The 27,629-nt window shown below is 36.1% G+C and overlaps 1 protein-coding gene across 1 annotated transcript; it reads right to left on the bottom strand.

Annotated features, from left to right (window-relative positions):
• Positions 1–835: 835 nt before the first annotated feature.
• On the bottom strand, positions 836–27,629 carry LOC106130861 (gamma-aminobutyric acid type B receptor subunit 2). Its single transcript, XM_060947802.1, has 16 exons — positions 27,588–27,629; positions 23,731–23,912; positions 23,301–23,444; positions 19,176–19,288; positions 17,190–17,352; positions 15,830–15,895; positions 14,365–14,538; positions 11,716–11,982; positions 11,178–11,238; positions 10,677–10,905; positions 10,209–10,344; positions 9,789–9,877; positions 9,228–9,417; positions 3,938–4,253; positions 3,594–3,817; positions 836–3,465 (listed from the first exon to the last, which is right to left on the bottom strand). The coding sequence occupies exons 1-16, from the start codon at positions 27,592–27,594 to the stop codon at positions 2,560–2,562; spliced, it is 3,267 nt and encodes a 1,088-aa protein (XP_060803785.1). The 5' UTR covers positions 27,595–27,629; the 3' UTR covers positions 836–2,559.

Raw genomic sequence — 27,629 nt, 5'->3', positions numbered from 1 at the left:
GATCCAGCTTGAAACTCTTCGTAAAAATTATCCATCTTTGGGACTGTAGAAGAATTAAAAACGGGGATAAAATCTTTGACTGGCTCTAGTATGTAGCTGATCAGAGCATCGTCTGCCGATTCCACATTATATGAAGTTGTTGGAGTACATCCATGAGAGTAATTGGTAAATAATATTGTTAGAAAACAATATTTTATATAAAACAAATTCATAACTAGTAAGTACTCTTCCGATATTTCTATCTGCGTAATGAGCACCTCTGCGTTTTAAACTGTTTAAATTATCAGAAGGCACATGTTTTTTATTTACATCCGGGGGCCCCCACCAAGCCGAGCAAATAAGCGGCACGGCCGTACCATTTACCTACACGGCTACATATTACGGTACGACTTTTCTTGAAGCAGTTCAGGCCTTTTTCGACCCTTCTAACTTCATTGTGGATTAAATATGAATGAATTTTTAGTAACTAAGCAGGCATTGTATAAACACGGTATATTTGAACCTTAAGTTGAAGTTTAAGAATTGTATAATATCATTAGTGGTTAATGTCTAGTTGAATAATAAACCGGAACCACTCATCAAGAACAGAGGACTGAGTTACTGTTTAGTGTCTAGAAAATAACCTTAACATTTTATAATGTCTGTCCAGTTTTCTAAATACGCCAACTGCATGAATAACGTACAAAATAATGTTTTCCATTTAAATAATATCAAAGTTCTTACCAAGATACTTATTTTTTAAAAGAGTAGGTATTATACATATAGCAGCAGTAAAGGAAGAAGGTATTAAATTACAGTGGGTAACCATTGAGCCATAGACTTAACTATTCGTAAGGTATGTTAATAAGAATAACAGTTAATTTTCATCGTTTATTCTTCTCACACGAGGAATGAGCTAATTGGGATTTGTCCATTTACACCATAGAAATCGGAATAATATAAGACCATAGAAGTGCTAAGTAAGATCATAGAAATGGTAATCACCGCCTTATCAATCACCCTATCGTTTCCACATTGTACCTATCGTAATTGTAAGTTTTATTTGACAGCTTTGAAACTCCACAGAAAAGTGTTCGCGATGAAAGGTATTTGCTAGGCTACGCTAATTGTGGGTTTTCTGATATCTTTTGCTACAGTTAACAAAAATACCGGGCTTCAGTCACCCATTTATTGTAGCTTAAAACGTGGTTTCTAATTATTACCTAATACCAAGTATCATAATTATTCCGATTTCTATGATTAACACACACATAATTTATGAGGTATAAAATTTGAACACATTCTAGAACCACTAATGTGTAAAACACATCGTAGTATAAATAATTTCTTTCTAAAAAATATAATTTCAAAGTTTTAGAATTAGTGAAAACTATTTTACATGATTTCTTAAAACGCACCTTATGATTAGTTTGAGAGCCCTTCAATTTAACGACCAGCCCCCATGGCGTGGAAGGCGCGACTTCGTTATTGTCGTGCGAAAAGCTGTAGTTTTCGCGCGATAAAAACGGCGTCGGTACGAGGGCAGTTTTGTGTGTTTTACAAGGAGACAAAATTTCATAATGTCGTCAAAGCCATAAATATTTTATACATACATACATACATAAAGTCACGCCTCTTTCCAGTAGGCAGAGTATAAATATTTTATAGCTTTTAATAAGGAATGAATCGTATTAAGTCAAAATTAATAATATGGAATATCTACTATACTTTATTAAGCTCAACTTAATTTTTAAGTTGATCGGTTGAATTTATAATAATTTAAACTTTACTTTAAAATAATTGTCAAATCTGTAGTCCCTTAGTTTCTGTCTCTGTAAAATTTACCAAAAAAGGTGAGAAGAAATATTTCATTATTAGGTAGATATCTACATAAAAGACAGGCGGTCTTCCTATTGGTGTTATACTTATGTTTTTTTTTAATATAATATCTATAAATAAATCTTAAAAATCATTATGACATTACACTTCTACTTATATAAAATTCACTAATCTACACTTCTAATTGACTAGAACATAATTTGGCACGCATTTTTAAATAGGCTACTAGTAAACAATTAAGAAAACGCTATTTATTTTCTTAAAAAAACATTCAAATGTACTAAGACTGACTGTTTTAATACTGCTTATGAGATTATATCTCAGAAGACCACGGGCTAGCAATTTGTCACTATTTTCAATAAGAATTAGGTACTTATTTTTATCATAATTACCGCGTAGGTACTAAGGGTTTTGTGTTTACAGCCTGTCCACCAAAGACCCTGATATGATTAATTTTATTTTATCACAATACTAAATCTTAGTTGGCAATTTATTACAGTTTGAGATCGTCAAAAATTTTATAGCCATAATTTGGTCCAATAAACTGACGTTATTTATTTTGACCCCTCAACAAAATAGTATTGCTGAATCATTCAAAATTTACCTATGTGTTTCATGAAAAATCCATCGGCAATCAAATTTTGATGTTTCATATTTGACACTTTCATTTATGTCCTATGCAGACTGTATGTCTGGGAAGTTATTTATAGAACTTATATAATATAAATTGATGTTAATCACTCAATAATTTGTGGAAGGTCCAGGCCGTGGATTTTCAGTACTTTTCCATTTACTTTCCAGCATAGTTTTACTTTTCTGATCTTGGTTACTTACATTTTGATGACTATACCTTCTTTGTTCATCGAAAACTTTATTAGATATACTAAAAACGCTATCAGTACTTGTTTTACGTCTAGTATCTAAAGTAGTTAAACTGGATGTAGACGGAGCTATCCTGTGGGGAAATCGAGGAGATCCCTTTATTTTCTCACAAGAATTTTGATGAGATGAAGGCCTTTTGTGAATGGTTGGCAATACAAAATTTACTCTTGTTTCTGGTTCAGCGACATATTTATTTGTGCCAGAGGAGATACGTCTATCTGGTTGATAGTTCGAGCAAGATGGCTCGTCATCTGTTATGCATATAATAGGTCCACTCTTTGCATATGATTCCCGACGTAACCTCGACTCCGGATTAGGTACATTAAGAGTATTACATGAGACAACCATCGAGTGTTTTCTGCTACCTGGTACAAGCCCAGCAATCATGCCGAAATGCATTTTTAAAGCAGCCGCGATGCCAGAGCCTGTTGGGTCTGATATGGACATAGTAGACGCTTTTCTACTTGAGGGTCTGCTGCCGAAGAAGCTTTTAATTCTGCTAAGTAGGCCGTGGTTTTCTTGTCTAGTTAAGCATAGGTTATAGAGATCAATAGCGGGTTGTGATTTTCGTTGGGATAGTTTTGGCTGGGAGCTAAAGCAGACAGAATTCCGAGGTCTGCAAGCTTCTGCCGAGGGCCAGCTTGCTCTCGGAATGACGGGCGGCAATACGGATAATAGTAGCATTGGTAAGCCGCCGCTCACACTGGGCGTTCTTCGCGACGAATCAGATCTTCTTCCTTCTTCTTCAACCGTGTTTAATTCCGTCTGTAATGTAAATATGCAGAGTTTAATTTAATAATATTAAGCACAATGATAATCTTATTCTTATAAACTCAAGGACAGGATTATAAAAGGTTCCTCTTGTGGTCTCGTTAGAAAGATTTAACACTTACTCGTCTGTGCAATGCGATAGAAGAGCTGCTAGGTGATTCGAGGGGTTCTGCTAGGAGCTTTTCTAATCTGCCTATTTCTTTGTCCAGGGCTGCCACTTCCTTCTTGTAAACCTTGTTCTGAATCTCTATCCTGAAGCGCAATTCCTGTGTCTCGTCAGTCACAAATCTCCTAGTTTTACATTCTAGTCTTAATCCCATGCTTTGTATAACAGGATCTTCTTCAGCTGAAACAGGTTTTGAAATAAAAAAATCTGTCGTCTTTGCCTTTCCACGTAGATAATAGTTTTGTGCCGATAAGGTACCTATGTGTGTAATGAAATAACATGACGAACAATAAAACTTACTTTTGCTTCTTATAGCTAGAATCTTTGGCAAGAACATCAAGCACAAAGTAGACGTTGTCGTTATAAGTATCAAACTAGTTATTGAAATATAGGCCAAGGTAGCTCTTTCTGATGTTATTCCGATCACCACTACACTAATGCTGGTAATGACGACAGAATAGACGCTGATTCCAATGTATTTCGAGTCATTAAGGCCAGAAATTTTGACGTGTCGTGTCTCCCAGGCCATGTAGACCCCTACAATGAGGAGAAGGCCCTTGTAAGCATACAATGCACACATCCAGCCGATTGTGTTTTGGGATTTGCAGATTTCAATCTGGAATATTTAAAATAATATTATGTTAATACATATTTGTGATATTATCATTGCGTTTGTGCTCCACTTCAATGTCACCTCTACATTACAACCTCTTGTGATTTTTGCCGATGGTCCGGCAAGGAGATGTAGTGAAACACGTAATGGTTTTAAGTGTGTCTATTTTACATATATCGGTTGCTTATATACTAATAAAGGACGTGCGTTTTGCTATCTAACTTAATCTCTAAACTTTATCTTATAGTGTGCCTTATCTGGTTATGTGCTGATTGTATGTACGACGATGTCGCTACATATACTCCCCCCATGATAAAAAATGTTTGTTGTCACCCGATGCACTTATGCTGATTATTTTTTGTTGCTGATCGTATTCTTTTGTCTACCGTCTTCATTATTCCGTATAAGAGGGCGATTCCTAGAGAGATTATGATCTGTCCGATGGCAATGTTCCTCGTCCATCGTAGTTCTTCTAAGACGAGGCTCCTGAGCTGGTCTGCCTCGTTTTGGTTGAGGCAGTTGTCCGTGTTGTAAGTGATCTGGTCCTTGGAACTTTGTGTGCCCATTCTTGATTTGTTGACGGTGAATGATGTTTTCCTTCTAATTGCCGTGAGTATTTATATGGATGATTTGCTTGAATCAGCTATTTTTATCGTACGACTGGCTTGACGGCTCGTCCTGTTCTCGTGATGTACGTGCTTGAATTGTTTTGTGCGTTCTCTGAGATTGGCACGTACATAGTTTCGCTATTCATCGTAAATGCGGGTTTTAATCGGTCTATGGATATTGTATTTTCCTTATTTCCTATTTTAACTATAAATGCTTTGTCCGTTCTGCTGATTACTGGGAATGGCCCTTCATAGGGCGGAGTCAGACTTTTCCTTAACCTATCGCATCGCACAAATACGTGCGAACATTTGTTCAATTCAGGGTGAATAAAAATGGTTGCACTATGTTTTTTGCGTTTTGGAATTGACGTCATGTGTGTAATGTCCCGTTGGATACTTTTGATGAATTCTTCGTACGTTGAATTTTGGTGTGATGGTTCAAAAAATTCTCCAGGGAGAGTGATGGGTGTTCCGTAAATCATTTCCGCCGCACTGTATCCTGTGTCATCCCGTACACAGCTACGCAAACCGAGTAAGACGGAGGGAATTTCCTTCACCCAGTTAGCGTTGGCTTCCCTGGTTGTGAGGGCTGCTTTTAAAGTTCTATGGAACCTTTCTATCATTCCATTAGATTGTGGATGATAAGGCGTTGTCCTAATTCTATGTACTCCCAAAAATTGTGAAAGTGATTCGAATATTCTTGATTCGAACTGTCGTCCTTGGTCTGTAGTGATACGTACTGGACATCCGAATCTTGAAATCCATCCCTCATATAGTGCGCGAGCCACCGTTTCGGCTGTAATGTCTTCCACGGGAAATACTTCCGGCCATGAGGTACAGCGATCTATAATTGTGATTAGATATCGTTTTCCTTGAGAAATAGGTAACGGTCCGACGATATCGATGTGTAGGTGTTCGAAACGCTGCGATGGCATGAATTTACCGACCGGTGATATTGTGTGGCGTTGTACTTTTGACTTTTGACAAGCTATGCATGATCTACACCAGTTGTTAATGTCTTTGTTCATAGATGGCCATAAATATCTTTGCGTTATCAACTTTCTTGTAGTTTTCTTCCCAGGATGGCTTAGACCGTGGATGACATCAAAAACCTGTCTTCGAAATTTTTCCGGTAAATAAGGGCGATTTTTTCCAGTAGATACGTCGCAACTGATGTTTTCCGTAGAACCCGGAAGTTTGATGTTTCTGAATAATAATTTCTTATTGTCACGAAGTCTTATTAATTCTTGGTCGCTGAGTTGACATTTTGCTAATTCAGCGTAATTGATTGGTGATGGCATATCTATCTGTTCTATACGTGATAATGTGTCCGCGACAATATTGTCACGTCCACTTATGTGTTGAATATTGGTAGAATACTGTGAAATAAAATCTAATTGACGTATTCTTCGTGGTGTATCGTTAGGTGAAGATTTTCGAGAGAATACGTAAGTCAAAGGTCGATGATCCGTAAAAATCGTGAATTCTCTTCCTTCGATCAATCTTTGAAAATGTTTGACTGCCATATATATTCCGAGTAATTCTCTATCGAACGTTGAATATTTCTGTTGTGCATCACTTAGTTTTCTTGAAAAAAATCCTAATGGTTCCCAAATGCGTCCCTTTTTTTGTTGTAGAACTGCGCCAACACAGGTAGCGCTGGCGTCCGTCATGAGTGCCAGCGTGGCCGTGCGTGAGGGGTGCACTGTCAATGCTGCGTTCATAATGTTTTCCTTGCATTTTTCAAAAGCTTTTTCGGCGTCTGTTGTCCAAGGAATAGGAGAGTTATCGTTCTTTATTGATATATGCAGGTATTCGTTTAGGATATTTTGATATTGAGCGGCGTGTGGAAGGTTGTTTCTGTAAAAATTAATCATGCCTAAAAATCTTCTTAATTCTTTGATTGTCTTCGGTTTAGGGAATTCTACTATTGCCTTGTACTTCTCTTCTGTTGGACGTATTCCTTGGCTAGTTATGTGATAGCCTAAAAAGTCCATTTCGTTTTTGAGAAAGTCGCATTTTTCGAGATTAATAGTAATACCGTTTTCCTGTAAACGCCTGAAAACTGTATCCAGCTGCTGAATATGTGTTATTTCATTTTCCGAGGCGATTAAACAGTCGTCGACAAAAATGAATACAAAATCCAAATCTCTAAATAGTGAATCCATGAATCGTTGGAAGGTTTGGGCTGCATTGCGTAAACCAAAGGGCATTCTAGGGAATTCAAAAAGTCCAAAAGGAGTGATTATAGCGGTCTTCTCCACGTCCTCTACGGGAATACAATGGTAAGCTTTCCGGATATCGATTTTGCTGAATATTTTCTTATTTTCTAATATGTAGGTGAAATCTGTTAATCGTGGAAGCGGGTATTTATCCGGTACTGTCGTGCTATTTAAGCTACGGTAATCTCCACATGGTCTCCATTCACCGTTCTTTTTCTTCACCATGTGCAAAGGACTTGCCCATGGGCTGTCCGAGGGGCGACAAATTCCTAGCTCCATCATTTTGTTAAATTCCTCTTTTGCTATGTGATATTTATCCGGGGGTAGTGGTCTTGCGCGTGCTGATACTGGCGGTCCTTTTGTTATAATGTGATGCTTAATCTTGTGTTTAGGAGTAGAGCTGAGTGAGGACGGTTTCGTAATATCTTCGTATTTTTTTAATATTTGAGTGATGCGTATGTCGATTCCAACGTCAATAGTGCGAATTGTTTGCTGCGTCGATGTGATTAGGGTTGCCGGCGTTGTCAGCTCAGTTACCCCATCTATTAGTTTCCGACCAGCTATGTCGACTAATAACTTAAAATGCTCTAAAAAGTCTGCTCCAATAATTGATTGTGTTACGTCGGCAATGACGAAGTTCCATGTAAAACTTCTTCGTAGTCCCAAGTTCAATGTAAGTGTTTTTTCGCCGTATGTCTTGATTTTTGTTCCGTTTGCGGCGTAGAGTGTATAAGGTTCGCTTTGCGCGATTATGTGACTCTGTGGCTTGCTTATAACTGATATGTTTGCTCCCGTGTCAATCAAATATCTAATACCACTTTTTCGGTCGGTAATAGTGAGGCGGTTGGACGGGTGGATAGCACAGAGTTCCGCCGTAGTCTGTGCTTGAATTAGTTTCCCTGATATCCTGAGTTAGTTTCCTGTTTCCAATCACAAGGTTTTACGCATTTCTTCGCGTATTTTCTGAATTTTTCGTGATAGAAACAAAGGTGTCTTCTTTCCCGACTGTTTGTTCTTGGTCTTGACCTTAATGGATAATGCTGACGATTGTAATAATCTTGACCTCTGCGTCGATGACCTTGCTGAATTGCATTCAGTTCTACTCGCATATTTGCTAATTGCGCTAATATGCACGTCATTGTGTCGTCATTTGTTTTGTTTTGATTCACGGCTGATACTTCTGTAATCTGTGAGTTTGCTAATATTTTGTCGGCGATCTCGCTCATTTTGTTGACGTCCATGTTTTCTGTGACAGCCAGGACCGTGGTTACGGATGGCGGTAAAAGCCTCAACCATAGGAGTTTAATGGTGTCGTCGCCGATTTTTTCCTTACTCAGCACTCGCATCTTACGTAGAAGGTGTGAAGGTTTTTGATCGCCGAGCTCCATTCCTGATAGTAATTTCTGTAGTTGACGGTCGTCTGATTCTTCGTAGCAATTGATTAGACGTTCCTTGATGGCCTTGTATTTTTCGGTTGCCGGTGGGCTGGTGATGATATCGCTAACCTGTATTATTTCTTCTTTTGAGAGTTTGGCCGTCACAGTGTAATATTTGTAGTCATCTCCTTGTTTTTGCGGTGCTACTATCGCTTCAAACTGCGTAAACCATAGTCTCGGCTGGTCCCTCCAAAACTCCGGAATGCGGGATAAAACGGAGGTACCGGCTGCTATTTCTAAGGTTTCTTGTGCGTTGTTGCTTGATTTGCAGGGTGATTGTGCCGAGGTGTACATTTTGTTTTGACGAATTTTCTTCTTGGTCAGTTGCTTGCTGTTCGTCGGGGTCACCAATTTGCCGATGGTCCGGCAAGGAGATGTAGTGAAACACGTAATGGTTTTAAGTGTGTCTATTTTACATATATCGGTTGCTTATATACTAATAAAGGACGTGCGTTTTGCTATCTAACTTAATCTCTAAACTTTATCTTATAGTGTGCCTTATCTGGTTATGTGCTGATTGTATGTACGACGATGTCGCTACATGATTCTCTGATTTAGGGACTGATGATTTATCGTCTGTTTTTAAGTTGAATACAGACCATTGATTATTGTTATGTATATCTATTGTGCCTTATAACATTTTTTAGATATATTTTGTTCAAAACATGTTTTGTTCTTAAAAACTTGCTTATTAGTGTTTTTCATATTTACCTGGGGTTGATAAACTACACTTCGTCCATTGGGGCTGACCTCAATGGTGAGGTTCTTAAGGTGCCTCTCCATAGGATCCAACTTCGCCCATAGAGTCACGATGAGGCCATCGATGAGAAGCAGCGCACATACCAGCGATATTAGGGGCGTATCCTGGAGAAGCTTGGTCTTGCAGACGCCGCTTCGGTTACTAAGATAAATTACTTTAGTTCAACTGTTAGCAATTGTGATAAAGAAAGTTTAATATTATTACAGTGACATTATGTTTAGAAGTTGTGTTTTGAGTATGTTACTTGGTTGAAGGTAAGTCTTTTGGGAACAACATGGTGACTACATAATCGCATTTCAGTAAGAAACCATTTTGGGCACTAAGTCGATAGATGTGATGTGATGGCCCATAAAGTAGCCGTCCGTACAATTTTTTTGTCAATTCTTAAACCAACGCATACCTGGTTACCATTACCGACTTAATTAACTAAATTACAGTTAATTTACTGCAGGGCTTCAAGTCCAAATTACAGGTGAAACATGTTTTTTTATTAGAATTTAATTTTTACTCACCTAATAAATATCCGGTGCACCCTGTATGTCTTGGCAAACATAGATCCAAAAGCCAATGAGAAGCCAGCTGACAGGATATATACTCTCACCTGTAAATAAGTGGGACTGATTAATTTTGGAGATGTGAAAAAAAAAACATGATGAAAGTTATAGAAGCAACTTTGTAAATTTAAAATGAGATAGGCATATCACTCTTTGGACAGCTTCACAAGCAATGCAAGTACCTAATATGCAGGCGACCCATTTAAGTACTTTTCAGATGTATTATATCAAATAGTACAAAACAACATGTAAGTACAATTAAGTAATTTCAAATAAAGTTTGGTTTTGTTGTCTTGATTTGAAGTAGTGTTTACTCAACCTTTACCAAAACTTCCCCTATTTATATTCTGAACACCCTTAGAAAAAGTGAATACTCACTGTGCACATAGCCGAAAAAGGAACGAAAGACGGTAGAGTAGCGTTGTCGATACCAAGCAGGGCGACAGCAGTGTAGACCAGCACACAACCAATCAGCGTCATGTTGTTTAGACGAGGCGATGACAGCTTTATGGACCTGTGGGGATAAATCAATATTTATATTAACTAAAATATGGTTCAATAGTTTAATACTGTATATATAGGTAAAAAAAACGTAAGTTATTACGATTTTATCTTTTTTTAATTTTTATTGTAGAGGCTCATTTCTCGGCTCTGGTGAATTTTCGTCGAAATCCTATCTATCAATTAATTATGTAACTTGATCCTACGGTGTTTAAAATCATCGCGAAGCTTTGATCGGGGTGATGATTTTCCTACATAATTATCACGCCTTTATCCCTAACGGGGTAGACGATCGATAGTGTCAGGACTCAAAGGTTACTGTTAGCCTTAGTTGATATCAATTACCGTCTTTTGCTATAATGCAAGTTGAATGCCAAAAACGCGAACGCCAAAGCGACTCCAGCGGCAGCCATTGTTGCCACGGCCAGTCTGGCTGGAGCCCAGACAGAGTCCACTCTTAAGACCAGCAGCCTCCTAGCCACCGGTACTCCGCCTCCCCATTGGGCACGAGTACATTCCGAACATGATATCTCTCGACCGTGGGTGTAAAGGCCCACTAGTTTTGGACGGCCACCTGCAAAGGAACGTTTTATTAGAGATCTTTCCTATTTATATACTATTATCCATACTATGTCTACCCTTATCTTTTTTTAATTTATAGGAACCTATCTACTCCATTTGTATTAAACAGAAAGTCGAAAGTCGTAAGGAACTTACTTTCGCCGTTTTCTTCATAGATCAATACTGGTTTTCACAATTAGTTGTACCACATAATGTACATACATGGACAAACATTGGGTCTTTGCAATGATCTTAAAATAGATTTTTAGTTTATTGTTTACTTACCTTGAATTTGATAAAACGCTGATGTCCCAATGCGATCAGCGCCGTTGAATGATACAGGGCCCTGTAAATTGGTAAAAAATCTACATAATTCGTATCTACATTAATCATAAAAGTTAAGTCAATCATATAAGTTAACTTTTATGATTGACGAAATTTTTTAGGAAAGTTTATTATTATTTCATAAAATATTTACAGTTAACTCCTGTTAGATTATTGTATCAAGTGATTAGGTAGGATTCTAAAATTAAGTACTTTGAAAGTTGTTGGAATGTTGAAAATCTTTCCCAATATTTTATGGCAATGGTTTATCCATTTCTGTCAGCACCTTTATAGATAAAGCCAACAGTCTCAAAAAGACGCAAAGGCCACGTTCAACTGTATGGCATAATGACGAAATTGCTTAGAGTATCTACTTAATTATCGAAATTGAGATTCAAATAGTGACAGTTGCTAGCCGATCGCCTAAAATAAGAATTCCAAGTTTATTAGCCTTTCCTTTTACAATCTACACGGGAAAATAATGATAATTATAACTTACTGAAATTCCGTAGAAACTTAAATTCCCCAATTGATACAGAAACTCATCAGCCATGTCCTTTCTGTCGTAATCGAAATGCGCGAGGCCCAGCTTCCAACCGCCTTTGTGTAAAGTGCTATTGGTGTCATCAGTTTCTAGGCTTCTCCAACTGTTCTCAGCATTGCTTAGAGCCAGAGCTATGGCCCAGACCGCGTCGTAGGTCTGAGGGGCGTACCGCGACACGGGCACCCCGGCACTCTTCATATCACGGTAGAACATTTCGTTTGTCTGGAAGTAAAGTTAAAAGGACTGATATGGTGTAAAATAAATGCCTTTTTTACTTTCTCATGGGGCTGCTAAAAAAGTGTTTTTTTTAATACTTACTTTTTACTTTGTCTTGTTCTTTGTAACTGTGTGTTAATAAACAGGCGAAGACATTAAGCCGCTGATTCAAGTTCGACTGGCATAAAAATTCAAAATTCAAAATTTTTTATTCATTATTATAGGATACTATTATATCGCTTAATAATTGTCGTATGGTTTAACAACTTGGTTGACGTCAAATAACTTACTTAAAAACTAAGTTTACTGCCGCTTCCAAGGCGTCAGTGCAGAAGAAGCGGTAACAAACTGACTACCATACTTACTCACACCGAGTAGCGAGCTCTTAGCACTCGGCGAGTAGCAATTAAGTTGGAATTCAGGCAAATTCTGTCCTAAACCATCAGCCTATATTACATTACGCAGGTACACCGAATCTCGGCAAACAGAACCTCGACTCATCTTTTATTCATCCGATCCTAATTCTCTTTCGAGGTAAAGGTGTGTTGCTCGTGTAATAATATGTGTTTTATAGCTAAAAATGTCGGACTTCGTGTCAGTATGTATCATTTATGCATTGTCCGAGGTTTCTTCTCCAGACAGAAATTCATCAATCAAAAGAAACCTTTATACAAAAGTTTCCTTCGCAAAACCGGCAAGCTTGTGGAATTCTGATCTCAATCTGAAATTCTATTACATCTCTTAGCAAATAATATACTTATCTTTCCTTAGTAATGTTGTTCAAGATTTGCATCCAGAACATAAGGTTTACTTAGGAAAGTAAAACAAAAAAGAAGGAATTTTACTTTAACTCTTTTTTTAACTACCAAATAAATGTTTACTTTGAAGATATTTATTATACATATTTTTTTTAAATACAAAATTTTATTTCAATAATTACCTTTTTCCTCTACAAAATAGTCTGGTAAAGTGAAAGCTTTTATCGGTTATTACCGATTCACGGCCTGGATTTGTATAGGTAGATGTGTGACCAATGTTCGGGTTTGTAAACACTACTATGATGACTAAATGCATATTAATGACCAGGATAACACATCTTTTGAAAGTTCGGGAAATATTTGAATATAATTTCAGTCTGCAATTAGTTTGAATGATTTATTTGAGTTGGGTTGGATTGGGATTAGGGATAATTACGAATCTCTCTGCCACCGACCATTTTAATGAAATTGTAGGTAGTTAACCAAATTATTAAAAGTTTTATTTTATATATTTATATGTATTTATTTCATGGTCAAAAAGCGCACCCCAGGCTTCTCTTTAAAGATATAACTGAGATTAGCGTGTATTCCTTGGGTCTAATAATCCAATGCTATGTGATGGAGAACAAATAATTTACGGAACAACGAACTCTGCTCTACCCAAATCTAAGAACACACAATGATTTACGGAAGAGATTATTTACGGAAGAGAAGATTTACGGAAGAGATGATTTATGGAACATTTATAGGTTAATGTGTATTTGGGTAAATGTAATTGTGATTTTGTATTTTGTTTTAATGATTTTTTATGGTAATATTTATTATATAAACAATACTGGAATTTTAAAACATGATGGCAGTTTAAGCTCGACAAAACTGAATAAAATTAAAAAGCTTAATTTAAAATAAATATCGGTGAACAACGGAAACCGGTCAAATATGTCCGACACGAATATTAATTAGCCCATAGTTGTCCATCACTAATAAAATAAAGTTATTTTGCGGGGATCAACTACACAACTTTAATGGTACTTGTACAAATTTTTTACATACCCTATTCGTTTTCCAATAATATTTTATAAGTTGGTCGACCAAAATTTTTATATTGGCATGTCCTAAATTGTGAATGTTGACATTTGGTATTCACACCATAAATAAATTAAGAATACCATTTTGCTTTCTTTATTGAGTGTGAATTTCGCTAAAGATGTGAATGTAAATATTATTCGCTATACCTATTTATCATATACCTACAGTTGCACCCTCCATCATATTGCTTCGGGAATTGGGATTCGCTTTCCTACATTTTTCTTTCCACTTTGTCCTGTCTGCGGCGCCTTCAGTTTTTAGACCATTGGCACGCATATACATACATATCATCTTGAACGACGTCAAGCCAGGCTCAACTTATCTATACTTAATAGATGTAAATTAACTGATGTAGGTATGTTTAACGTCGGCAGATCAGACAGAAATGACAAGAATTCCAGTTATTTTTATTGTAGTTCAGTACGTCCCTACATAATATTTGCATTGATGCATTTGAAAACTTAGACTACGAAATCCTTAAAAAAAAGGAATAATAAAATGGTTCCGAATTAGCTGCTCATAAATTTATAAACGTACTTACGAGTCCAGAATAAGACGTCACGTCGCCGACTCCTCTATACGTGGTGACTGTGACAAGCCCTTCAAGAGCTTTAGCTAACTGAGCTTTGGTACATGGAGTCTTCCCTTTGACCCTCGGGGGTGCGCCAGCCACCAACCATGCGTATTCAGCTCCAAACATGCCTAGTCTGAATGCCTTAAAGACAAAAGAAATGTGTTTATAAGAGTGGCTATACAAGGTCACAAAATAGTCAAGATGAGAATTGTTAATTAACACCACTTCTTAGACTAGCTTCAAGACACTCATAACTCAGGTCCTCACACGCTTTTTCTGTCTTACAGAGAGTAAGAAAATGTGTAAAGTAGTCGAGGTCTTAGAATAGTAGGTATAGGTTAAAAACTTTAACATCTGTGGTGTACTAGGGCCGCACTTAAAATAGCTTCCAGCCGCTCATATTAAGCTTTAAACATGCCTAGTTTGAAAGCCTTAAACACAGAAGGAAAATGCGTTTTAATAGTAGGATTCAATTAATTCAGCTCCCAAGAAACTTGTACAGCTCATAACACTAAGAGATCTGTATTTGATAACATCTTGAAGATGTTCCGAATTGACAACAGTATAACTTTATCTGAGATCGTCACTCCTCTTAATTTTTTGCTTAACACTTAAGTGTAGCAAAAAATTAAGAGTGACGATCCAATTTAAAAAGGGCAAGGGTAAAAAAGGTAGAGAATATTAGTTGTTTGTTTTTGTCAGTGCCAGGACAAAGTACCTTTAATTATTATTTTACTACCTGACTCGCTACTCCATGTCAGGAATAGATGTCCTATTAAGTGACGTAAGGGCAAAATGTTTAAAAATTTTAAAATGAATTTCCGAAAATCCCGTTGAAATCAAGCAAACGAGTCATTTGTGTACAGTCTTAAAAGCGGATTCGGGCTTCGAATTAATTTTATCAACTAAAAGACTAAATCAAGAATAAGCTATAAATGGCTTTATTGATTAAATTTGTGTCTGTATGAGTGAAATTTACTCATTCTTCATATTAGGTACTTTAAGGTGTTTTTTTGATGTTGTTGGTTTTTTCAAGATTATTTGCTCGACAAATTTTAATTTGCCCCTTAATTTTACCCCTTCGCCTTTTCATTAAAAGAAAGATTGCTTAATCTTAAAATTTTCACCCTTTCCTTTGAGACCTTACTCTTCCGTATACTTTGGTTGATTCTCTAATTTTTGTCCCTCACTAGATACCCTAGAATTAAGTAACCAATTTTCATATTACGTAGCTCGTACGTCGCTTTCTTTCGCTTGGTAATTGTATTCCATCATTTTAAAATTGAGACTATTTACAAGTGGCGATTGTATTTTACTGATGTATGATAAAAATGCAATTACAAATTACAACAGACAAATAACGTAAATACGTTAAACAACAACGTCCAAGTTTGGATGGGTATTAAATAACATGAGAAATATTGCAACTCACCTCGCAAAATATCTTCGGTATCATTTCCTGGGAGAAACTGCCGATGATTATGTGTGTGTCCAGCTGCTGCAGATTAAAAAAAAATCTATTCTTAAACTTTTTAACATAGAATCCACCTATTCGAAGAAACGCGAAATCGCGTAGCAAAGTTGAGTAAAATTTTAATACTCTTTTAGATCGGTACTGTCCTATGTATGATTGTCAGTAACAAAAGCATAAATATTTACCGTATTAGTAAATGTATCCGAAAAGTTGATAGAAATAAGGGATTCAATGCCTTTAAAGGGTCACGCAGGTCAGACAAAAGTCGCTACTTAGAATGCGCAAAGTTCTTTTAGCATTTGACTTCTGAAACTTTTGTATAATATTTACAAGTTACAAAACCCTTTGAATATAAACTTTTTCCAGAACTACTAATTACTCAGACGAGTCTAGTCTCAGACGATAAATAAACTAGCTATTTTAAGTAAAGTTAAGTGCATCCACTTGATCTCTTTATAGGATGGAACTCTACTTAACTTCTTAATAAGGCTTCCTTTACCTAATTTTTCTCGCGAAATTTTACTTGCTTTTGATATAAATTCCATAAAAACAGCATCTAAAGGAAATGACAGAAAATAGGGACTTCTACTGGAAATCAGCGTGAGTTCGTGAGTTCTAAAATACTTAGTGAAAATCAAAAACTGGATTTATAGTACATTTTTTTCTCTACAGTACAGTCAATAGGTATGTAGTTTGAGTCTCAACGAATGATTTCGATGACTGAAATAGAAACTGTAGTAATGTATAATTTTAATATACGGGTAATATGTTATTTTATAAGTTTTCTTTGGTCGCTAGTCAAATAAGTAGGTACTAAGTACTTCGATTTGTGTAGTGCAAGTATAAACAATTGGTGTAATCCGAGTTATCAAGAACTTTGTAATAGCCGGTCGGCAGAAATTGGAAGCCTCCCAGGGCCCTGGTCAGCCTCACTGCGAGGAATTCTTCTGCATTGTGGATGTAAGTGAGTTCTTTTAAACTGCCTAGTTATACGGTCGTGTAGCCATGAATAATCTTAATCCATTTCCTTTTCCCATACTTCTTTTTTTTCGGTTACGCTCCCCGCAGGATAGGACCACTCAATTTCTTATGGGTGTCGTCAAAGGCGACGAAGGGATAGGCTAATAACCTTGGGATTCTTCTTTTAGACGATATGCTACCTGTCATTATTTAATTCCGAATTCTATCATTAACTCAAACAGCTTAACGTGCCCTTTCAGTTTTTTCATGACTGTTGGTTCTGTCTACCCCGCAAAGGACATATACGCGATTATATGTATGTAGACTAGGCTATGCTGACTGTAATTCCGACTCTAACCTTTAGTTGTTGAAGTTGTTGTTTGAAGTCGGTCTCAGCAAAGGTGATGGAGGCTGCGCAGGTGATGTTAGCGGATTCCAGTTGGGTTACCAGCTCGTTGACAGACAGAGAATACGTTTCTTCGTTCTGAGAGAACGCGGTGACGGTGTCCCAGCCGAATTTCCTGTAATGTCAGTCAACGTTACTGCATTTTTTGGCGGCCTCTGTGGCGCAGCGGTAATCCGCTTGTCTGTGACATCGGAGGTCCCGGGTTCGAAACCCGGCCAGAGCATGATGAGAAACGAACTTTTTCTGATTGGCCTGGTTCTTGGATGTTTATCTATATAAGTATTTATTATAAAATACAGTATCGTTGAGTTAGTATCTCGTAACACAAGTCTCGAACTTACTTCGAGGCTACCTCAATCAGTCTTTTGCATGCACACAGGCTTTTATTTCGATTAGTTAGATATAGGTCTTCCAAAATTATTGTGAGTGTTTTTGATATACAGTCTGGATCTCAGTCTGTGAAAAGAGTAAAAATTATAGAGGATATTCCCTCTATAATTTTTACTCTTTTCACAGGTATGATAGTAGAAAATTGAAACTATCACGAAGAGAAAGATTTGAACATTGTATACTTAGTTGCTACAGTAATAATTTTTTCTGGGTTATATATAAGGAAAGCCTTTGCATTTTATGCAAATTAGTTATCTTGCCATAACGCGCGTCACGCGACAGTCCCGGCACGTACTTGTCATGTTTTTGATTTTACGCATTCCTAAATTGCTAAGTGTAATTAATAATAACGTCCTAATTCTGCCACCGTCAGCTTTCTGGAAACTGAAATGAAATTTTTCAATCTCAATATATTTTTTATTAATTAACATTACAGTGTATTCTATCCACGCTATATATGATTATCTTTGTGAATTAACGGCGTTGAATCGCCGCAGTGGAGTTTGTTCCGACACTTTATGAAGCAGTAAGTATTGGTATTTTGATAGCGTTGAGAAAGTAACGCAATCTTAATATTTTTTTTATTATTTTAACATACATATAATCACATGTAAGTCCCTTTTGGGGTAGACAGAGCCAACAGTATTAAAAATACTGATAGGTCACTTTTAGCTGTTTGGCTTAATGATAAAATTTAAATTCAAATAATGACAGGTTGCTAACCTGTATGTGTATTAACTCCTGAACTATGCTAGCTATAGCTGACTTTCGCATTTATATTTCTATGGATAGAATGGAAATAGACGTTACTCCAAACGGGATGGATAATCAAAGTACTGTACTGAATCATAATTAATTTTGCACCCTCCATGTTTGTCCGCCCACTGCCGTATTGGACATCTGTTCTGAGTCCAGGATCATGTTTGCAGGTACTTTCCTCATACCGGCTTTGTTAGGAACTTCAAACAATAATTCACAAACAGTTTTTGAGTATCCCGCTTTTTTGCGTTTGTGAACGTACATGAAAAACAATATGGATACGAGTGACCTTTTCATTGTCATTGGTTTCAGTTGTTTTGTACTCCATACTTTTTTATTACAAAGAGAAGAGAGGCCGATGAAACATGTAGGTAACAACCTGAAAAATGACTGTAAAAACATTTGGGAAATGCTCAGTGTCAAATAATGTCATTTTGTATTGTTATTTTTAAATTCCTGCTTATGACAAAGATTTAAAATACCTACACGAAACGTTTTTGTGAACGAAAATTTTATTTTACAACTTATGCATAAAAGTAAGGCGATAGAATAAATCACCAACACAGATTTAATAACGACATTTTCCTGATTTTGGCTTTTTTTAATAATACAATTTTAGTTTAAATGATACTACAAAGTATTTTGCGAGATATACTATATATTATATGTATATAGATATTAGTCTTAAAGTGCTTAATTATCAGGCTCTTATTTAGTATTGACGTAATTTTTTTTTGTGCCTGTTGAATTAAAATTTCCTTATTTAAGTCAACATGTTTTATTGTATACCTGATGAATGCGATCCTAGCCAGATTATGCGAAGAGTCCGGTGCAACAGTCCGGCAGAACAGCGGGAATTCTGAACGATCGCTTAGAGCCGGTGATGTGGAGCCGAAAGATACCTGGTGGAAAAAAAAATAGACTCAATACTTTATTATGTCGTTGTCCGGATTAAAGACTCAGGTTGCCATTCAGCGATGATTGGCTGTATGATTATGTACGTGTACGCGAGACGTAATGGTGATCGGGTACATAGAAATTTTGAAATAATCTATCCCTATTTCGCTTTTTATTATGACGTAAAGCGGGACAGCGATAGTTTACCGCGCGATTAATACGCATGCCATGCGAGCCCCGGTTAATAGTGTTCCCAAGCCATCTCGGCAATGCTTAAAGGCGGCATTGCTTACATTAGGTTTACTCTCAAGGCAAATTTGAAGCTGATTGCAAGGAATGCAACTGGGAGTATGCTTTGACAACAAAGACAAGATCCCGGTTCGATCTGGATTCTCCATGGGAAAGTATGTTTGTTTGTATACATTCTTCTACAATACTTGCGCTGTGGAAGTGGTAGTACCTAGGTGTAATTAAATGTTGTGTTGTTGTATCCTATTTTGAAAATAAATTTATTTCTGTTTCATGGCTAGGAGTAATAGGACATCAAATACTATTAAGCTGGACTTGCGATATAAGACAATGTGAATAGAAGAAGCCGCGGATTAAAAATTTAACGACGTAAACCTTACCTAAAAAGAAGGATTTATTCGAACCGTGCTCCGCAGTTTCTTTTTAGGTAGAGGAAATCAAAAGGGATGTCTACCTTGTTTCATAAACACCGCACAATCCACATGGGGATTTGGCAGCTCTAATGGTATACTCTTACAGGCATCGCACTTTATTTTGACGCAAGGTTATGAACGACTTCCCATGAGAATACGATATAAGAAAACACACATATAATCACGCATGGGATCCCTGCAAACTTAGTTTATGCTTCGTCAGCATTCGTACTCGTAACTTACTTCATGCAAAGTTAAAGTTGCTTTTGACTAGGTACTGATGGCCTCTCGCCAGGACATTCCCGATTTGATCAAGGTACGTCTAAGCCTTACTCTTTCATAGTTTCTATTCACATATTCCTAACCTGCGTTCATTCATCCTCTCCTCATGACCAAAATTCTACTTCTATTACTATATTATCTTCTTTTATATCACAACATTCCAGAATTGTTTGATTGTACGTACAGCTTTGGTACACAGCTAGTTCAGTACATAATGAAGATATAATTTTATGTACGTATTCGTAAAACAGTTGAAAGTAAGTTAGTCTCTTTTATTTAAAAATAACTCATCAGACTGTCCTTTCAAGAATAATGGTAGCGAAAATTCAGAAATCCAATATTAATATTTGATGAAAACGTAATATGAATTAATCAAACTGTTATTTTGGAGGAAGAGAGGTTCGACCCGAGATAATTAATATTTTCCATGGTATGAAACTTCGATATAAGAAAAAATCTTCAAGATCTCTATAATATTATATTACCCGTGAGGCCGATACTATCCATACAAATCAGAATAATTTTCCGATTTCTACGCTCTAGGCGCCTGTCTGGTCCTGGTCTTCAACTCTCAAATCTTGAAGTTATTTACAACTCTGCAATCATATAACCCCTTTCATTAAGTACTTATTGGTTTCGAACTTAAAGGTTTTGCTCCCAAGTGAGTTTGTAACTATGTCAAAATTCTGTGAACTGTCTGGTTAGAGCTATGCGAATAAGTCACTTGCCTCTTTAGTCTAATATAAAATAAGGAAAAGAACGCATAATTATCACGTTTTTCTACCTTAGAGCGTGGATAGTCAGTACATCGAAGGCCACTTTCATCTTAATGACTTAATGATTAGTCGCTAGCTAAAATAAAGACTTCTAAGTTATAAGACAACGATAAATAAATATGGGTCCGAATAATTATAAAATAAAAAATAAACGCATGTTCTAATTACAAACATCAAATTTAAACTCCATATGTGCGAATGCGAAACTCTTGACACGGATTCGAGCATTTAGTATTCATGCAGTTCCAACATGTAGGGCGCAAAAATATATTAGAACGTTTGAGAAATTGTGACCATGGCAGTATTTGCTTTGCGTTCTCCCGGTTGATTTTGCACTGGTAACTAGGTCATCATCCTTCTGGCGTTTTTCCCGGTCGTGTCCACTTTGGATAACTACGAGCGAAGCGCACGTCACATGGGAGTAGGCAGAGACAATAAAGTTCCATTTGCTATAATACCTTCACATCTCGCTTGCCTCATCCTCAATCTCTTTTTATTCGTGTTCTATGATTACGGGTAGTATTCCTAAGATCGCCCTTTTTTAAGACATCCGAAATTTGGTCCTTGAATCTTTGACGAGGCCGGCTCCGTTCCCCTTGTTCAGTCATTTCTGGATTATAAATGTTTTTTGTCTATCTGCCCTCATTTTTGCCTTACATACTCTTTACAATTTTGGTCACTACATCCTCTTTGCTTCACTGCAAAACACACTTATGTTCATATACAAATAATATGAATGCGAAAGTCTTTCTGTAACACTTAAACAGCCAATCCGCTGAACACATTGTATGTATATAATGAAATTTTAATGAATACTAATCAGAAATTAATATAAAAAGTGCAGGAACAGGAAAGCGGGAATTATAATTTTACGCAGGTAAAAGCTGTTAATTATAGATAGCAAAAAACAAAAGAAGGAAATAATTTTATTTATTCTTCAGACAATCAAGAAGCGAGCATTTTAACCAATAAATCACGTAACTGTCTCATCTTGTTAACTTCTTTAGACAAGGAGCGCGTGAGAGTTGAGTCGAGAGCGACACTCAAATCACTCTATATTGTTTGTACGAGTACAATATCTACATAAGTAGTAGACAAGTGAGGATTCTTAGTTATGTGATTACATGTTCTTGTTTTTCAAATACTTACAATGCTAGCCTGGTAGCGAAGTTTAGCTTGTGCCAGCTGCTTCTATTTCCGAGCAGATTGTAAAATTTAATCAAGGAAAAGGCTCCTAAACTTGATATTCTTGTTTTTAAATATGGACTTGCAACTTGTCACTATCTGAATCTCAATCTTTCAGCCGTCCAGCACTTTGACTTCAAATCTAGTTAGTTGCACAGCGGAGCTTGCATTAAATAAAGTACCGCAAAAATGTTGACGACTACGCTAATATCTACTGCAAAAACAGCTCTGATTTGTTTTGGCATTTATCTATTAAAGTCATCTGGTTTAGCACACGACCTGTATATTATGTTTGCCACAGAACACAGAAGAGCCGACTGCTCATGCGGGTAGCTGTCGGCTCAGTAGTGCTTCCGCCGAGACCCGCTATCAAACAGGCTTTAATTAGTTGGCCGCTTGCCCAATCAACCGGAGGAGGGATGTAAAAGGCTATGAAATATAATTCTTAATTCATATGTTTATCTACTTTTTAAAGGACGGGCAAATAATGCTTGTGACTAATAAAAGCTTTTTGAATTTTTATAATATCATAACTTCCCTGTAAGTTATGATATTATAAAAATTCAAAAAGGTCAGGTTAATCTGCCGGGCTGTTGTACATGATAACATTTAAAGTTGAAAGATTCATCAAGTTTTTATCAAGAGGTGTATTAGGTAAAAGTAATGTAATAAGTCAATATTAAATGTCATTATAGTATATGTAATCTGCAATTTTTTATACCTAGAGGAAGAATGTAGGAAGGTATTTGCTTACACAAAGAAATCCCCATGTTGGTTTTTGTCATGGCCAAAGGACTCTTTAGCGATTAAATCTAAAGACCAGTTTAGTATAAGGATTTAAATGGAATTTCACGATTCCCTTTCCCATCTGCACGTGACAGGTTGCTGAGACATCGCCAATATAAGGGCTTCAGATAACAAATCACGTTCAATTTCATGACAAAAGACAAACGCAAACGTTCACTTACAGGTTTTTATGTTCATGGGATTAAAATATTTGATATGCTTTTATGGATTTAAATAATAATTGATTAAAACAGTTACAACAACTATAAATGAAAAAGATACACCTATATTCCAAGAGAAAAAAAGATATTTATTTAGAAGTATACCTGCACAATATTCCAATACGGCACAATCTTGGCGATGCTTTCTGTGACATCCGAGCATGCAGTTCCAAGCAGCATCACCACCCGAGAAGATCTCTTGGTGTATAGCGCGTGGAAGAAGCGATCCACGCCCACGCCTGGGTCGCACTGTATGAAAATTTTACATTTAAAAAACTTATTTATTAAGTACCTACCAAAAGTTTACACAATATTTGATAAATCAGAGACCATTAAATTTTTGCATCATAATTAATTTTGTAAGTAGTTCTATCCAAACGGTATTTAAATGAGTTATCAAATAATAATACATGTGTAAGAAAAGAGAAGTGAACACACTTCTCCTCCGTACCTTGACAGTAGACCTCTCTTGTTGATAGACAAGAGCCAAATTCCCATTGTGTCCATTATCTGTGAAGGAAAGAACATACGTCACCTCAGTATCGTTAGTGATGAGCTGTAGTTTATATCCTGGCAGTAGTCCCCTCTCGTTGACATGTCGCACCGCTAACCGCGCCGCTGCAAGCTCCGAAGCGCCGTCAGCACGCGGCGTTCGACCAATAGACAGCTCGAATAGACCCAGAATAGATACAATTCTTGAACTGGTTTTTGGGAAATCTGCGAAAAATACATAAGACTTTAGTAAATAAGGGAAACTTAGAGCCAGAAATCTCGAAAATACTATAGCCATGTTGAGCTAGATGGCTTAATAATGGAATTTTGATTCAGACAGTGACAAGATACTCCCTTCTGCTTTTTTTTGATTAACTTTTACAATATGCATGGAAGAAATCATCTGTTATATGAAATGTACCCATTTTAGTTCAATACCAGACCGGCATGGAAGCAAGCATATGAAAAAATAAAACTTATAATTTCAATAAAATCATTATATTGGATTTTGAGTTTATTTCACATACAAGAATATACAAACATAATTTTTAATGATTATGGATTACATAAGTAGGTAAGTACTGTTTTTATGTCTGCATTTTATATTCGCGTAAAAACTGGAATATTTGAGTAACAATACCTTCTACCTATGATCAATTCAAATTCAATCTACTTTGGTTGCGCCAACATACATGCTATATTTTTATGATGATTTTACGAGGATGATCCTGAAATTCAGTTCAATATTCTCGACCCTAGTTCCCCTATTCAATAAGGAAAAGTCACGATTCCTTGGATGCATGAATAAATAACCGTTTCAGTGAGAATTCATGATAAGTCTTGAATTAAATCTCACATTATTTGAGTTATATGAAAAGCTGAGGGGCATATTTTCTATGAAAACGGTCGTACTTTAGTCTGCCATCAAGTCAAAACTACTACGGAATAAAAATGAAATATTGGCCCATTGAACAATTTTTTCGATTTGAAATTACTATTCAATAGGTCAGTAAAGCTTTTAGTATTACTTCACGTATTCCACACCTTATTTATTCAAAGGCGAAGTATACTTACATACTTACAAAAAAAAACATATCATAATAATAAAAACAAACAAGTTTATTAATATATTATTCGCATAATAGTAAAGGTAATTGGACTTATCAATAAATCTATACGAAGAACATTTCGCTGAAATGTGGTTCAAGAATAGTTAGGTACAAATGACGTAAGTAAACATTAGTAAGGTTATATATTTAAGATATTCCAGAGGAGCAAAGTATTGAAAGACGCCTAGAAGAATCATGAAATCGCATAAAATCCTTATGAAAAGTTAATTAGTCTTGTGGATCCAATTCTTACATGTGAGGAAAGCAGTTTAAATATAACTCTTACAATTGTAATTTAAAACCGTATGTTAGTGTTTCAAACATTTATTTAGCGCTACATGACATAAAGTGCATTGGGGTTAGTCGGGGATTAAAACCGTTTTCATCGATGTTCGTTTTGATCTGTGTTAGGTATTACTTAATCCCTTCCACGCTTGGGTAGGCACGTCATTAGGTATACACACATAAGGCTATAAAAACAAGTTAAAATGGTTTGTAATGGGTGTCTATCGGCTGATCGGGAGTACAATTAATGATTTTATGTAGTGAAATATCCGACGATGCTAGATTGATAAATGTGAATGCAGTAAAAGAAGTAGTACAAATAATTGGAACGATGTAGTCTTTGTCTCCCCTCCACTACACTACACGGCATAGGCTACAAAAAAAATATGAGATTATTTTCAATTTCTTTTCCAAAATTGAAAGTGTTAAGGAAATCTCAAGTATTTGTCTGTGAATTTTATTATCCCTTTTACTCCTGAATGACATTTTCCCGCGCGTTTTTATGCTAAATCTAATAAAACCGTTTTATCCTCTACAAAGCGATGAAAAGGCCGTTCTTTAAGTTTATTTTCGGTATCTCAAGTTTAATTTTAAGTTTAAGGACTTTGACAATTTGTGGGTATGAAGGAGGGAAGAGAGGAAATGGAGATGAACTTTAATGCTTTGGCTAACACACCGCGTGAACCACAGAAAGTCGATGAGTATTTAATAAGAGTTGCGTAAAATAGGTTGTGTCACTTTCATTTCTACGTTACGTTCTTAGTCTATATCCAAATGAAAAATAAAATTTCGCTTCGTTAATTTTGATTTATTTGCGTGTACTGTACACGTGTATTATTTTCTCCACATGTGACTGGAAGAGGTTGACAAGGGACGGTAGAACGAGTATTTAGTATTTTATATTATAAGTAGAATTTGTGTTACTGATTGTTTAAATTGGTGTAAAAACACCAAACAGAACGGTGCATCTTATTAAGAATTCTAATCGCAGCTACCTTTTGTTTTGATTGCAGAAACGATCGACGAACGAACTGCATCTAACTGTCTTTTTCTTTTGCTTAGTATTTTCTCCTGACATCTAAAGTTGTAAGTAATTGAGCAAAAAGAATAACTTATATACAGAACCGACCCATAAATAAATAGTTTACCTATATCATGAAAGGACTCTTTTATTTTAATGGTGCGATATGTACCTAGATATCTGTGAGTTCCTAGTTCTAAACATCATTAAAATAAATCAATAGGATAGTCTTCCATAGGTATATATCTCTATATGTATTATAATCAAACTTTTTATTACAGACATATCGATTTCATATACTTTTCTCATAAATAATACAGATTTTATTTTATCTCGAACGTTTTGAATCATGTAACAATTCGTGGTTGGTCCGTGGTCACCGAGTTTAATATTGTACTGTTAATACAGTATTATTTATAAAAAGTATAATACAACGTGACAGTTTAAAATCAATTTCATATGGGCGAACCAATGCATCTGGATTAAAATCTACGAAAATAGATGAACATATCATACGCTACCAAAATGGAAAAATATAATCCATTGAAAGTCTGTGAGGGGATAATGAAATGTGTAGCCTTATTCTGAACTGTACTGTAGAGAGGATAGAACATCATATACGAGTAGATGATAAAAATATAATTTTCCTGGCGTTTTAGACGCGGTTGCATCCTGACCTCTCTAAAGACTTAACTGCTTGACCATCTACCTTCTTGGATGAACAATAGATATCGTTATATGGTTAAAGAAATGTTTGTTTTGTATAAAAATGAACTAGGCATGTACTCGTATGTACATAAGTATTTTTACAATTTACCATTTAGAGTAAAGGATGATGTTGTTCCGGCCCGTATCGATGCTCGTGTAAATATATGTATATCGTCAATCAATGCCCTCGAACAGAATTCAACGAACCAACATATTCGCAGATTGATGGAAACATCTTGTAACAATGAACTGTGAATCTATTCGATGCTGCATAGCTTCATGGTTTGAGGGCCCTCGAAAACTAGGTTTGACCTGGCTTGAAGTACACAAATTCAATCTATCGAGAACTCAAACTACTTTACAGTTTCACATGTTCGAGATGGAATTGGAATTTATAAGTGATTCGTAACAAGTTAAATATTCACAATAACGTTTGATTAGATTTCAAGTTTGGTACACTGCTTTACTTGTGGAATTGATGATACTATAATTAAAAGAAAATACTACGGAATGGAGTGTTATATCACATGAAGGTTTATGTTATACGAAGCAAACATTTTTTTAACGTAAGTGTTATGTTAAGATACCGGTTATTTGAAAAATTAATCTTCTTCTTCCATCTATCCACTACCTAAAAAAACCATGAATCCTTTCGAAAATAAGTATGTAGTGCCCTAGCGGTTCGCTTGTCTTGTCTTGGCGGGCGCACTTCCGTGCTCCCAGATATCGCGACTTCTGTTTTAAAACACATTTTTATTTATTTGATGTGTTACTTACCATCCATTAAAGTTGACCGTGGTGTTTGATGCTTAGGAAACA

The sequence above is a fragment of the Amyelois transitella genome, chromosome 14 (assembly GCF_032362555.1).
Source record: "Amyelois transitella isolate CPQ chromosome 14, ilAmyTran1.1, whole genome shotgun sequence".
Taxonomy (NCBI): domain Eukaryota; kingdom Metazoa; phylum Arthropoda; class Insecta; order Lepidoptera; family Pyralidae; genus Amyelois; species Amyelois transitella.
Note: the sequence above shows the minus strand (reverse complement) of the source record. Positions and strands in the feature narration are given on the sequence as shown.